At 43.5% G+C, this 15,520-nt stretch overlaps 1 protein-coding gene across 2 annotated transcripts in view; it reads right to left on the minus strand.

Moving 5' to 3' along the window:
• Positions 1 to 1,328: 1,328 nt before the first annotated feature.
• frmpd1b (FERM and PDZ domain containing 1b) overlaps positions 1,329 to 15,520 on the minus strand; it is a 30,196-nt gene continuing 16,004 nt past the window's right edge. Inside the window, exons 1-13 of one of the 2 annotated variants that reach the window (XM_030738995.1) lie at positions 12,028 to 12,126; positions 11,766 to 11,811; positions 11,308 to 11,412; positions 10,820 to 10,915; positions 8,378 to 8,503; positions 8,158 to 8,277; positions 7,357 to 7,490; positions 6,620 to 6,746; positions 6,217 to 6,309; positions 5,929 to 6,111; positions 5,403 to 5,604; positions 4,203 to 5,165; positions 1,329 to 4,039 (exon numbers count right to left, since the gene is read on the minus strand). In XM_030738995.1, the coding sequence (XP_030594855.1) occupies positions 1,482 to 4,039; positions 4,203 to 5,165; positions 5,403 to 5,604; positions 5,929 to 6,111; positions 6,217 to 6,309; positions 6,620 to 6,746; positions 7,357 to 7,490; positions 8,158 to 8,277; positions 8,378 to 8,503; positions 10,820 to 10,915; positions 11,308 to 11,412; positions 11,766 to 11,811; positions 12,028 to 12,068 (4,794 nt within the window). In that variant the 5' untranslated portion in view covers positions 12,069 to 12,126 and the 3' untranslated portion in view covers positions 1,329 to 1,481. Of the gene's footprint in view, positions 4,040 to 4,202; positions 5,166 to 5,402; positions 5,605 to 5,928; positions 6,112 to 6,216; positions 6,310 to 6,619; positions 6,747 to 7,356; positions 7,491 to 8,157; positions 8,278 to 8,377; positions 8,504 to 10,819; positions 10,916 to 11,307; positions 11,413 to 11,765; positions 11,812 to 12,027; positions 12,127 to 15,520 lie in introns of those variants that run through there. The other variant, XM_030738996.1, reaches the window with a different exon arrangement.

Below are 15,520 nucleotides of genomic sequence, written 5' to 3' on the forward strand. Positions count from 1 at the left end.
TATAGACAGGAGTCTTTATATTGACAAAATGTTAATGCCATGCAACCTTGCAAAACGTTGCAATCCTTAATGCAGAAAGTTTTCCAGAAACAAGACAAAAGCCAACATTCCAAACAAAGAAAGCACCCATTATATTCAAACAAACATAATGCTGTTGCTGTTGTTTTTAATGTTAGCACAAAAAATTTAAAAAAAATGAAAACAGAGTATGTGGGGGGAAGGGGGGGACGAGGAGTTTATGTTTGCATAGCCATAAACTAAGGTAGGGACAGAATAGGGACACAGAGATATAAATGTATATCTACAGTTCTGATCCCAGCATCGACCATCAGCCCATCCGTCAGTCAGTATTTTAATATAGTGGTGCACTCCAAGAGGAAACCACAGCAGGGAACAGTTGTGGCTCAGTGTTTTAAGACTTTGGATCTTTGCTACATCTGGATAGAGTTTAACAGTCACTCTTGTGCCTCATCAAAAACATTTTTAACTATATAAATAAGGTCCCCTGTTTGGCTGGACCTCACCCACACATTCCCAGAAAATATATACTGTATGTAGTGTCCTTTGGATGAAAACTAGAGTAATGCTATAATACTGCATACGTTTGGGTAATGGTGTTATATCCAGGAAGTATTCACACAGAGTCAATATGGACAGGGAAGGGGCAGAAAAAACACTTTACACAAGGGTATGTGTCTCATAAAAAGGTGCAATCTGTAACAGTCAAAAGTGCTCTCCCTGCTGTGTAATGGTATAGTCGTGACTGTAACGTTGAAAAACTAAATCCTTAAAAAGGTGCAAACTCTGCACATATAAAACAAATCAGTTTATTAATATATTTCGCAAGTGAGATATAGAATAGTTCCTGTAGTTTGTCAGTAAATGTACCGTAATAATAAACTTAGAAAATGACAATTTACAGATTACACCTTGTGGAGTGGAACAATTTTTAAAGCAGCGAAAGATAACATAATACTGTCCCAAAGAGGAGGAAAAAATAAAAGATCCAGTGACATCCATAGTTCTTTTTTCCTCACCAGAGACCTGCCAGTCACAGATCATGGTGCAAATATTGTAAAAATAAATACATAAATACATACATGGGTAATCCATCATTACATACATACACATATTGTATCATAAAATAAGAGAATTATAAGATAATTATAAAATTCCTATGTACAAATGCATAGTCCATATGCGTCCAAGGAGAGGCTTAGCAATGAAGTTACATTGCTTCGTTTAGGGCTGTGTTTGTGTTTCAACGTGGGTGTGTGTGTGTGTGTGTGTGTGTGTGTGTGTGTGTGTGTGTGTGTGTGTGTGTGTGTGTGTGTGTGTGTGTGATGTGTGTGCTGTGGTGTAGTGTGCATGGCACTTACTGTACAAAAAACACAGGAGCTAGACACCAGATAGCTCTGTGGTGCTTCTTCTTGTCTCAACCTCTAGAGTCAGTGTGTTATTAGTGGGTAAAAGTTCACAGATCAAAAGTTAAGAGGTACGTGTCCGGGTGTTTCCGAGGGCTCTACTGCGGGTGTCCGAAAGAGCTGTGTGAGTGCGAATACGGATGAAATGAGCACAGTGCATCTTTTGGCTAGCAGCCTTACCCCATCACCCTCACCCTGACCCTGTCCAGACCCAGTGACGCCCCCGCTCCTACCCCCTGCCCCAGCGCCAGTTCCAGCTGTCTCAACAGCCCCAACAAACTCCCGATACAGACTCACTATCTCTTTCAGCTTGTCCATGGCCTCCTGGCTGTCATTGTCCTCAAATTTGTGGACCAGATTTGTGTTATGGCACATGTCACAACCGGGGCAAGGGTTTGTTCGCAGGCAGGCTGCTGACAGCTGTACTAGGGCACTAAAACTGTTGGATAAAGAACGTAGGGCTTCATCAGGTGCCCAGCCTACCCGTGTGGCCCGTTGACATCCAGATGCTAATCGTCGAGCCTCAGCCTGAAGAAGACTCCTCTCAGGCTCCGTCATGGTAGCAAGGGTCATCCTAGGACACTTTAGGCTTGGTGCTGGGGTAATTCTGTCTTCAGTTCCATTGTGATTTAGATCAGGCCCTACTTTTATGTTTGTGCTATCTTGCTTTGAATCTTGGAATGATGTTTGTTGGCTTTGCTCAAGTGCACCTCTTTCTAAGACCAGAAGAAGCTGATCTATATCTTGACGCAGAGAAGCAAAGCCCCCCTTCAGCCCACCATAATTCTTGTTAGTTAGTGAGCGAAAAGGACCACCGAGTGAGGTTGTGGGTGAAACTGGACATGAAACAAGAGGGCTGAGTTCAGAAGAGGTGGTGGAGAAAGTAGACAGTGGGCGAGGGTTGTCCCTCAGCAGTGAAAGAATATTGGGTTTTAGAGAGGGTGTTGTTGGAGAAGGGGCAGGTGCCGGTTGGACAGGTTTGGTGCGTATGCGACGGGAGAACTCATAAACTGTGAGCTCTTCATCAAAGCTAACGCCATCCTCGGTGTCTCCACTGAAGCAGTTGGCGTAAACAGTGCGGCAGCCGCATGCCTCCCGATGTTGCTGTGGAGGGGTGCTGTCTGCTAGTGAGGAGGTTGGTGAGTCACCACCAATCTCCATGCTGGACACACCTCCCAGCCCCACTGCTGAGTGAGACCGTGACTGAGGCTGCTCGGATGAAACACTGCTGCTGTGTGCAATATTTTCTCTAAAACTCAGATTAGGGTGGGAGCCATTTGTGCCACTGGCTGTTTTCATGTGTGACGACAATTCTTGGGCCTCTTTGATTGTTGCTATGACAACCTCAGCACCATCATCTAAAATGGTTCCTTTGCTTTCTGATTTTGAGACCACACTCTCTTTTTCCTTGACAGGAGTTTTGTTTAAGTCTGATAAACCACTGGCTACAGACAACCCAGAGCCAAATCCAGATGTGTCTCCATTGATGGAGCTAGTGGATGGATAGTCCAGAGTTCCTAGAATCTCCTGGGAGCGGGTCATGTACCAAGGCAGGGCCTGAATCTTCCCTCGCAGGGCAGAGGCAGGTAGTCTGCCTCCTAGACTGGAGGAGCTTGTTCTCAAGTCAGATCCTGAACCAGATCTTCCAGGCTCCCTGCTTTCTAGCCCCCCTTTAGAATTGGTTGAGGTGAGGGAGGTGGTAAGCGTAAGAGGCGCATCTGTATTTTTGGGTGAAAGGCTCTCGTGGCTCAGGGAGACCCTTCTAGGTCCTGACTGGATGCTACCATTACGACTGCTCCAAGGGTGAATTCCATTTGGTGGACTGATGGCATCCTTAAAGATCCCTTTGTTTGGATCAGTAGGAGAGACAGGAGAACTAGCAGGTAGCGATAAGGGGTGAAGATTGCTGGGCGACGTGGGTTTGGGAGGCACTGCAGGGGGAATTGATAGCTTTGTTCCTGAATTAGAGCGAGGGATAGGGGTTAGGTTTGGTGGCCTCTTTGTTAGCAGGTCAGTTCCACTGTTTTTCCCCTCAGCTTCAGGAATTTGCATTTCATCAGGAATGTATTTTTCTTTTTTGGGAACAATACCTGCTCCATTATCTACATCTTTGCTATGTTTTGGGCTTTTTTCCTGCCTTTTTGTCTTTTCTTCATCTTGTGGTAATGATTGCTTGCTATATCGCACTGCCGTGATCAGGGATGATGACAGAGGCAATCCACCTGATGTAACAGACTTGAACTCCATGGTGTCTGGCTCCATTTCAAGGAGTTCAGAAGACAAACGTCCAGAGGCATCCCCATTGCATTGGGCATATGATCTCCCATGCTGGGGGGACTTGGGAAGAATGTGCTGAGGTTTGGGAGGCAGCTGGGGCTTCGGTGCCAATGGTGGTTTGACCTTAACATCAGGTTTCTGTGATGGCTTTGGAGTACTGGTTTGCTGGTTATTGAGTTGATTTGAGGGGGCTTTAAATGACTCTGCTTCCCTCTTGGTTTTATAGGATTGGCTTTTACTGGCAAGTGGAGATGATGGCTCTTTCCCTGGGACAGCTGGAAGACCATTCCAGGTTCCACTCAAACGATTAGCATTGCGTCGGTCAGCCAGCTCAGCATCTTTAAGTGAAAGAGACAAATTAAAAGAAAAGAACAGAAAGGGAGAGGTATTAATGGACTCATATAAACCTTCAACAATGATTTTTGTTACAGTGTTGTCACATGTCTCTAGTACTTAAAAAAAAATAAATGGCCTGTCTTATCAAGCATGCTGTAAACAAACCTGACAGATCAGGAACTGGCGGAGTAAATCTCTCTTGTGCATCAAAAAACTCATCCTCAGAATCTGAGACATTGTCTTTGACCAAAAGAGCTGGTTTGGAATTGGGTGACGGTGTCAGAAACATACTCTCTTCATCCTTTGACAGGCGGTTCTCAGCCTGTCCTGCTTTGTGCCCAGGAATTGAACTTGTCCTTAGTGGGACTTTGGGAGGAATTTTTTTCTTTCTTTTAATGGGTGATCTTTGAAAGGGTATGCTGTCAATCATTCTCAAATCTCTTGAACTAGGAATCTTAGAAATACGTCTAAGTGTCTCGGCCCCCCGCTCTTCATCCTCTTCATCGTCGTCATCATCATCATCACTAGTAGCCTCAGGTGGGCTTGGTAGGAAATCAGCCTTGGAGAGGTCAGCAAAGCAGAGGCAAGAGCTGTCATTCCCAAGGTAATTGAGGTTGGTGGGCCTTAGGGGCCCTTGGTGGCGTTTTGGCTCCAGGAGGTAGGGGTGGTGAACATCCAAGTTAGAAACATCCTCGCCTGTGTGTGGGCTGTGAAGGCGAGATCTGGATTTGGCAGCAGCACTGCTCTCCTCCATGGCAGCGCTCAAGGAACCGCTGGACAAGCTGGAGAAGCTGCTGGTGACCCGTGGGTCAGTGTGGTACCAGGTAGTCTCCAAGTTCATTTCTTCATCCATAACACTGAATTTATGCAGACCACTTCCTGTTGCTCCTCCTTCTTCTGGACTCTCATTTTCTTTGCCTTCTGTTGTCACTATTATCTTCACTTCCTGTTTGCCTTTGTGCTCCTCTCTCTCTTTTCTTTCTTCCTCTCGCCTCTTCCCTTCCTCCTCTCTCCTCCTCTCTTCCCAGTCCTGACTTGCTGGGTCTGGGCGTTTGTAATTCTGAGAATCCATTGGGTCATCCTCATCTGTTGAGTCATCTGAGTCACTGCAGCAGCGAGATACATAACCTAATAAAACCCGGAAAATGCACAAACACCAGACAGGCATTGCAAAGAGTGTGTTAGTGCATTCGTAAAAGAGAACAATATTTAATTTATGATAGTAAAAAAAAATATGACATCTTATCTTTTTTTTATCCGTATCCGTACTGGATGGTGACATAAATAAACATGTGAGGTGAAAAATGTCTATCAAAAGGCCAAAGCCAGAAAGTGATAGTTTTAAGTGAAACAGTTTTTGCTCACTTGATAGGGATTCATAGCACACGCCCTCTATTACGGCGAACCTCCCACACACACCTTCTTCAGCAGGAATCCGGTGCACCCTCACTTTTGGGCGCCCCAGACGGAAGACATTAACATTGGGATCCACAAGGAGTTTGCAGTAGCCTCCCAGCAGACACCCTAAGTCTTTGGCTGCCAGAGAGTCCATCAGTAAGGCAAATGGCTGAGAGGGGAAGGGCATTGCAGAAAAAAGGTAAAGTAGTAGCGATTTAAGCCAAAGGGTAAGAGGGGAAAGGTGATGGAGTGGGAGAAAGAGGGAGAGACAGTCACCTTTGAGTCCGTGAATTAGCATTATGTATAGCTACCCTTAGGCTGTATACTGTTGTTGTATGTGTACTGGTGGAACAATGCTTGACCTATATTTAGTGTGATCTTGTGGTGAAAATATAGTGTTGTGAGTGAACATCTGTGTCACCGTCTATATATTTATGAATAATAGAGCCTAGTAACTCGATGAATGTGTATGTGCAACCTAAGGCTTCCTTACCTTCATGTCATGCAGTGAGATGCGCAGTAAGCTGACTTTGTCCGACTCTGTGAGCAGTTCCACTCGGCTGATGCTGCTGAACTCGACCAGGGTAGAGATCACATTGAGCTTGTGGTTGATGACCTGACTCATGCCGTACTTGGCTCCTACCAGCAACGTGACCAACACTTCCCTGTCCTGAAGCTGAATGTAGATGGAAGAGAGAAAATAAGTGCTCCAATTGTTTGAATTGGTTGAAATTTATATGCTTCAGCACTCACCAACCTACACAAGGCCTTTAGTACTTACCATCATTGTGGCTGTGTAGGACCGGCCACCATAAGAAATGAGCTCTCCCAGCTGAGTGAGGTAGGCCAACCGAGCCTGAGTGGCAGATATTACCTATAACACCACACAGATGTAGATGTGGAAGAGGAGAGAAGAGAAGACAAATAGTATGAGCAAGACAGGCAAAAAACAAAGAGGAAGCATTACCCAAACCTGACATCGACTTTTCACCATTTTTAATTACCCTCCTATTCACCATCTATCTTTCCTCCAACCTGCAGTCCTTCCATTTATCACTTTAAACCTCAGGAAGTCTTTATACATCTCAGCTAAAAAATAGCCCAAAGTCACTGCTGAACTGTCACTGTCTGTCTCTTTACGCCTCTCACATCTTCCTTCCACTCATCCATCAATCTGCATTTACCTTCTGGCGTGGCTCTAGCAGGGACTGGATCTTTTTGAGGTGGTAGCTGATGGCTTTCCTCAGGTCCTTCTCTCTCATGTTGCCCAGCAGCGTAGGAGAGATGAAGCTGTCCAGGCCAAACTCCTTTCTGTCAATGCCATATGTGCAGAAGCATGAAAGTACTCAGTGAATAAAATGTTACAAAGAAATGAAATGGAAAGCAATGCATGTCAGTGGAAAAAAGCTTGTAATGTAAGGACAAAGACATACTCAGTCTCAGAACCTAAATTTATAATTTTCACTAAGCTTAATGTCTTTAAAAAAAAAAAAATACCACTAGGTGTTACTGAACAGTCATATTTCAACTTATTGTTCCATTAATTGCAAGTGATGTTCACCAATAACTGCAACTGTGGTATAAAAAAGTATTGATGACTGCACTGTACTGCACTATATAATCGTAATAATGTATCAAACCAAGGAGGTGATCACTGGAAAGTGGATGTGTGTTTTGCATTTTGAGACACTTCCACACTCAAGTAATGAGGCAAATACCCTGCACACACATTCTAAACCTATCCCATCGCATTAATAGATTAGGCATTTAGTGAGCTGCTTCATCCCAGACAAATCACAGTAATTGCAGCAGTGGAAAAATGTCAAACCCCTATTACTCAAAACCTATAATGAGGAGTGCAGCAATTACAGTGTCCTACAAGTGTGACCCCTAAATGGAAACACGCACACATATGACTCACGTAATACTCTTGATAGAGGTCCTGGTCTGTCCACAACTATCTAGTCTCTCATGCATGTGCAGGGCTGCCAGGCGGAGTGCAGTGTTACACTTCATCTCCACTGCAAAACGCTCCTGCAGCACATCTCCAACACTCTGCAAGCAGAAATAATCACAGTGTCAGTATTATATAATACACACACACACACACCTTACACCACACACCCTGAAAGGATTTTTGTACCAACATGTTCTGCATGTCAGACATTGTAAAGCACACAACTTATGAGCATATTTGTAAGTGAACCAATGACCCAGAACTGACAGCAAAACATACACAATAGGAGGTGAAGACAATAAAACAACAAAGCGGCATGACATAAGCGGCATTCCCCGTCTCTTTAGTGTGCAACAAAAGCACATCCAGATCACATGTAACACTCAAGAATGAGTGTCATCAGAGCAAGTATGTTCTGCTATGCACAGAAGGACTACCGAATGTGAACAAGTTGTTACTGTACGAGGCCACAGTACAAAATAAAATGAGTTTAGTATCATTTTAAACTAATATAAAGACATAAGGAGCAGCTGCATGTTGACTTCAAACATCCTCTCAATTTGAAATTCCCTATTTTTTAAAATATCTTTAGTAGAAGTTCAGATCACACTCAAGCGTAACATGGGTCCAAAGTTTTATTTTCTGTATGTACATTTAGGACCAAAAAAGGACCAAAGCCTCATAGTGAAGAACTCAAAACAAAAGCCTCTGAGGTGAACAAAGAATGACAGTAATGGTAACAACAACTAAAGGAGCTTCTCTGACCTGTAAAAAGAAGTACTCAAAGGCAGAGGGGTCATCCTGCAGCAGGTCTGCTGGGTCTCTGGGGATGAAACAAACCCTGAAGAGACACCTGTAATCGTGGGAGTCTTTCTTTTGCACCACCTGGTGAAGACAAAAGATGGAGGTGGAAAATGTTACCATTGTAATGTTCATACACAGCCATGAGATATGTTTGAATGGATTTTTCCATAGTTTCCTTCACCCTCTGAATGAGCTCATCTTCATGCAGCAGCAGTAGTTTGGTGATGCTGTACTGTTGCTCTAGCACCAGGGCAAAGTACTCAATGGCCCGGATGGACAGTTTATCCTTCAAAGTCAGAACAATGTCCTGGAATGACAAAAAAACCAACAGTTCACACCTCTTAGACAAACATGTTTCATCCCATTCTGCTGAAGGCAAAGAGACAAATCTCATTCCCTTTATCAGATTTCCTTTGGCTGGGAAAACAAAGGCAAATACAAAAGCTGCTGTAAAAAATAATACTATTCTCATAAAGAAATCAAACCATAACTTGTGATGCACTTAATTACAAAATACTCCCAGTTGGTCCTAATAAGCGTCTTTCAGCTACATCCATCTGTGTGCTTGGTCTCATGACAGCTGTTAAGAAACCGAGGAAGCTTTCATTGGCTCTTCAGAGAACAGTTGGATAATCATCCAGTACTGTGCAAGTCTTGAGTCACCTCTAATTTCTTTATCATTTGAAAAGAAAATGGGAAATAAGTTTGTCTCTTTATTGAAATATATGTAAACATAAATGAAAATACCGTATATAAGGCAAAAACAGAGTATGACCACTGACACTGCCTATCAGCCACTTTCCAGATGGTGCTGCATGGTGGATCAAATTCTGTTGGTATTTTTTTGTGTTCATAGTTCCATAATTTTGATAAGAACCCCAAACAATGACAGAGACCCCACCGTTTTTACAGATAACTGTGGACACTGTTTGCCTCTCTCCTGACCTCCTCCATAATTTCATATTTGGAGTCATCATGCCATCATGATGCCATCAGACCTGTTGCCACTGATTTCCAGTCCAGTTCTTGTGTAATTTGGCATACCTCAGCCTTTTTTTCCCTGTTTCCCTTCCTAAGAATTACAGCCATCCTTCCACTGAATCTGTTTCTGTTGAGGCTTCAGTGCACAGTAGATGGATCACAGGAGGACTAGATGCATCTCTCTGGTCCTGATTCAGGCCTTTGCTGGACTGGGCTAAGAACACTGATGCCCTATACAGGAAGGGCCAAAGTCGCCTCTATTTTCTGAGACGCCTGAGGTCCTTCAACATCTGCCGGACTATGCTCAGGATCTTCTATGAGTCTGTGGTGGCGAGTGCCATCCTCTATGCTGTTGCATGCTGGGGCAGCAGACTGAGGGCGGCAGACGCCAACAGACTCAATAAACTGATCCACAAAGCCAGTAATGTGGTGGGAGTGGAGCTGGATTTGCTTATGGCAGTGTCGGAGAGGAGGATGCTGTCTAAGCTGCAGGCCATTATGAACAATGGCTCCCACCCACTCTACAACACAGTGATGGGACACAGGAGCACATTCAGTGCAAGACTCATCCCACCAAAATGCACCACAGAGCGCCACAGGAGGTCATTTCTACCTGTGGCCATCAGACTCTATAACTCCTCCCTTAATAGGTGACATTGTGGTTCATCAGTGTCATTCATTTATCAGTATTCAATTGTACATAAAATTGTTTAAATTTCCATATACATTGTACATACACTTATACATTGTACAAAAAAGGACTGTGCATATATATATAATGACACCTATTTAAAATTTTTTGCACTCACAATTTTCATATGTGTATAGATTTAGATGTGTATATAGTCAAAATATCTCTTTAGTCTTTATACTTTTATGCCTTTAGTGTATGTTATTGTGTTTTAGGTTTACTCGTGTAAATGAAACGGTTGCAGCTGTAACAGTAGTAATTTCCCTTTGGGATCAATAAAGTATTCTGACTGACTGACTGACTGACTGACTGACTTCTTAAGGACATGACTTTCACATACTATTCATTTGCTGTAGATAGTTTTTAGGCCTGCCACTTTTTCTTTTGTCCTTTGGTATCCAGTTTCCTAATTTTTTTAAGGACACATTGCACAGCATGCCAAGATATGCCAGGTTTTAGCTATTAGCTCTTTGGAAATCACTTTGTTGATCCAAAAATACTTTGCTATCTTTAGCAGGTTTCTTATTATTGGGGCACACTGCTGTTACGTAACAAATATATCAACCATGAATGATGCAGGGATCTCTTGGGTCAGTGACTTACAATATCCATCTAAAGGTACACAAGTAGTAGCTGTTTTGATCTGTCATTACAGAGTATCCATCAGGCCACTAAGTGAGCTACTTTCAGCTGCTCCCTTATTCGCAATGGGTCTCCACATCAGGAAGCTCCACGTGTTTGATCTGGCAGATTTTTACATTCCTGGTGCAACCCCAAAAGGGTTTGGGTCTCCTCCCATCCTGGGATCAAACCAGGGAGCGTTCACCTGTTAGGTGAACATGTAAATGACTATACCATGGAGCCATCCCATCAGGCCCCCAAGTAAAAGCTCTAAATATGCTTTTGGGGTAAATATTTCTAACTAGGCCGGTAATCCTGTTTATTACATACCTTGACAGTGGTGTTGTTGTCGAACTTGAAAGCCTTGGTCTGTCCGTTCTCTAAATAGACTTTCAAAACATTGGGCAGGAAGAGAAGAGAGTTTCCCTGGTGGAGAGAAGTGAGAGATGTGGTCAGACAGGATCGATGTCAAATGAGAAAAGATCAAATCTTAAATGATTGCGAGAAATGTTAGACCATAAGCCTTAATGAAGAATATTTCATTATGTGGAAGATCGAGAATTGAAAGTCATTCTAAGAAAAGAAACCTGCATAACTAAAATATGATTTTCTCAATAAAGTGTCCGTTTTGCATTTTGTCATTATAAGAATTAACATGAATCAAGGAAACGATGTGTTTTATGTGAAAAATATGAAAGAGACTTTTGAAAAGATGCATAAATACAACTGGAGGGAGTGAGAAACTCTAATGTTGTTTTTCTATTTTGTTTTTTCATGTGGGAGCAGCGCTCCTTCTGTAGCAGATAAGGTTTTCTCACCTGAGTGTGCCCATTGACCACCACCTCCTCTGCAAAGCGCACTTTAACTGGATTACTCCTCAGACGAGCTCTCTTCTCTGCTGACATAATAGATGACTTGGGATTCTGTAGCACAGCAGCAGCACACACACACACACACACACACACACACACACACACACACACACACACACACACACACACACACACACACACACCAGCACATTACTGTACATGATGGAGACATGAGGAATACTGAAGCCAACAAGGTTTAAGATGCAAACATTCAGAGCTGTACTCAGAGGGTCAGCACATACATCACAGGACAATGTAAAGTGGTTAATCCTGCCAGAAGATGCAAGCTAACAGTCACATGCTCAGCAGCACACAGACAGCTTATGTTTATGAGGGACGGTGTAATAACATAACTCTGTGTGCTTGCGTAGAGAGGAGCTCATTAATGTCTTCTTTGTACTCACTGTCATGTGCCGCAGGATAGTCACATTGATACAGTCTTCCAAGTTCCTGAGTGGAGAGAAAAAAAGCACTCATTCAAACACATGCGCAGTATGGATCATAACCTTTTTGTCCAGCTGTTAAGCACCCACCTTCTGCTCTGACCTCTGCCGCTAACTCGCTAAGCCTCGTACAGGCACAGCCACACATGCATCACCCTCACACTGCCAACAACAGCTATAACACATTTACTAGATCGATAGCTCCATAGATAGTTCTCCTCACCTTAAGACGTTTTCCACCTGCTCTTCACTCAAATCCTCCATCACTGTATCATTAATCTGCAGCACCTGGTCCCCTGGGAATAGTATCCCATCTGCAGGACTTCCTATACACACACACACACACACACACACACACACACACACACACACACACACAACACAGATGCACAAATTCACACAATGAAAAGAGTGAGCGCTTGCATAAAACAAAAACACAGCTGCACATGTAGAGACAAAGGGAGATACACACATTTTTAGGCACGCACGCACACACACACACACACACACACACACAGAATGGCACATGGGCTTGTTCAATATGGCTGACTCAACAGTGTTCGGCTGAGCTCTCCAGGACGCGAGGGGTTACAGTTATTCTGGGTGTCTTCCAGCCCAGCTCTGCTCTGCTTTCTCTAGTTATTTATACTCATTTGTCTTCAGGCAAGCGAGCACAACTGAGGCACAGCAGTTTCAGCTTACCCTAACACACAAGCACACAGACATACTGAGCATCTGTGCACGTAAACACGTACACCCACATATTTTTCGCACACCCAGTCTGCCTGGCAAAGCCCTGTCTGTGCCTGATTTGTGACCCACTGAAGGCAAGCTGCACTGCACAGCAAGCTTTTGCGCACACACAAGCCAAAGTCCCCTCCTGTTAAGCTTTCATAATATCTCTTCTTCTTCTTTCTATCCTTCTTCATCATCCACCTCTTTCCTTCATCATCTACTAACAGGGCCTCTCTCCCGTACATTCCCGAAGTGTCACCCATCTTTCCCCCTTCTCACTGCTCTCTGAACACTTTCACACTCCTTACTTTGCTCTCTTTGGTCATGTTTGCACTTTGGGTGTGCATTCCCCTCTGGGTCTTACTGCTGGCATCTTCTCTCTCAATTAAATCTTGTCTTCTGTTATCACTTCCCTCTCTCTATCTGACTCTCTCCTTTTCTTTGGCAGCAGATAGCAACTAAAGCACTGGTGGCAGGGTGGGACCCTCCTCGCTGCATTTATCAGCTTATTTTACAGGCGAGACATAAGTAATGGCTCAGCATCTCTCCCTCTTGCTCTCACTCTCGCTCTCTCTCCCCTGCTCTCTGTCTCTCTTTATCAGTCTCTCTATCCCCCCATAAAAGTTGCCTAAATGAAAAGTGATTGAATTTAGAAAGGATGAGCAGGTGGCTCTGTTGTTTCTGTGGCTTCTCTGGCACCATGCCCTGCGGCCTGAATGCCAGGAATGTGTGTGTGTGTGTGTGTGTGTGTGTGTGTGTGTGAGAGAGAGAGAGAGAGAGAGAGAGACAGAGATGGGGGGGGGGGATAAATATGCCTTGCGGCACGCAGAGAAGTGTTGCATAAAGCAGGTGGCAATTTGGTAACACTGACTCGAAGCCACCACAAACTGGTGTACCTGGGGCGATGTCCCTGACCAGCCGGGGGGCGTTTGTGGTGAGGGTGAAGCCATGTCCAGTGCTGCTGTCCAGAACTGGGTCCCTGGTAATCTGCAACGTGAGCTTGGCCTGGAAGTTCTGATTGGACAGACTGTTGGAGCGCTGCGACCTCCCATCACCTAGCAACCGCTCTCTGAGGAGGTCAAACAGGGTGATAGGTTATCAGACCGGAGGCAACATTAGCTATTCAAGCAGATCAAAGAGGAGAAAGTTTACTTTTCCCTTTCCAGATCATGTTTCTCATTTATTACACACTGACTGCTGATTAAAACGTGGCACAGAAATCCCTTAAATCCCAGTATTTCCAGCTCCACAATTCAAACAGCTTCTATATATTTTAGGCCGTAATGCAGCCTCTCATTTCATCCACTGTCAAAGAAAACCCATTTAAGCTCCTCTACATTTAAGTAAACTTTCTTCTGATTGGCTGTCTTTCACAAACAGAAGGTTAGAACAGAAAGTTTCTGGAGTTGCTACGACCCCAGCCAGATATAGTAGAAAAAAACTTTCTAAAATTGAGTGTTTCAACCATTCGGTCTGAGCTTTTGGCTCACAGGAATACACTGACGGCTTCATTTAGAACCTTGGATGTTATCATTCATCATTATAACACATGACACACTTACCCATTAATATGAATAGGGAGGTGTGTCCAAACTTTTGACTGGTACTGTACATTTTAGTTTGATTATCAATACTAATTGATTCAATTATTAAATTGTGCCAAACAGCTAAACAACAACAATCACATAGTAAAGATTAGCATACATCATTATCTTGAATGGAAATAGGTTTACTGCAGTACATGGTGATACAGTTTGTAACTCTTAGAGTGGCCTCTGTCTGCGTCTTCCTGTCATTGTTTGGATGACAAAATTAAATTCAATGCCACTCCGTTTGCAAAAAGGCGTGTCAGAGATTGTTCTTTATACTGACAGATCAGTTTTACTCATCTCAATTGACTTCCGCTTCGGTTTTGCTATGATTTGTGGGTTTTACAACCTCAACATGATTACAAAAACAGGGCGGGAGAATATTGTGTAACTCTGCCAAAAGAACCGTTGGCACTAACTTGAAAGATCTTGGCCATGTTTGGCAAGTAAAAGCCCCTCAGACCAAAGGTCACTCTGGCAGCTTCTCACACCCTCTTCATACAGGGTTTCAACCCCAGCCATGTGAGAGGAGGTGCTCTTTCCTGAGGAGGGCCAAAGCAAATAAATATATGAGATCATTTGTTCTGTCAGCTGTTGGATTGCTAAACAAGCTGCAGGCCAGGGTTTTACCCCGTTTTGAACTGTGGACTTTGAGTGCAGTTGCAGCTCAATGCAAATTTTTTAAGATTGCATTTAATGTATGTTTTTTTAAATATATATCTGTCTATGCTGATTTATTCACGATGTGTCATGGCTGCGTTGACAACTGTTTGCAATCCAAAATGTCCCTCAGGGACAATAAAGAATATCCATCTTCCCCAGGAATTACTAGGGAGGAAGTTTACTGAGATTTCTCAGCAACGCATTCTTTGCTGAAAACGAGAAACCTCTTGGCAGACAACAAGAGCATGAAGGATTCTTAAAAGCATATTTGTGGTTCACTGTGGTGTGTGTTTATGTATGAGAGAGGGGCAGTCAGGCAATCAGGGTTTGAATATGTACTTAGCTATGTGGCTCAATGTGTGGGTGCAGGGAGGAGATTTGGTTTGCGTGTGTGTGTGTTAGTGGGTCCATACCAAGTTGAGAATACGATTTCTTCTTCAGTTTGTGCCTCTTTTTTTGTTGTTGTTTTTTGAGTACTGTTTCCCCCATTTTAAGGTGACAGCTAACTCATAATGAGTCAATAAATTTCCTCAGTATACTGAAAAACACACACCTGTACTTTCCACATTTCTTTCTACATATTTTTTGTCACTAGAGAAGTTGGCAACAGGCCTGGAAGTAGTTAAAGTTGCTCTTCCACTCTATATGCATTGTTTTGTTATTTTTTACCATATGTATTTCCCCCTCTTTATACTGCATACTCATTTTCTCCATCAACATCCACATTCT

The sequence above is a fragment of the Archocentrus centrarchus genome, chromosome 10 (genome assembly GCF_007364275.1).
Source record: "Archocentrus centrarchus isolate MPI-CPG fArcCen1 chromosome 10, fArcCen1, whole genome shotgun sequence".
In the NCBI taxonomy this organism is placed as follows: domain Eukaryota; kingdom Metazoa; phylum Chordata; class Actinopteri; order Cichliformes; family Cichlidae; genus Archocentrus; species Archocentrus centrarchus.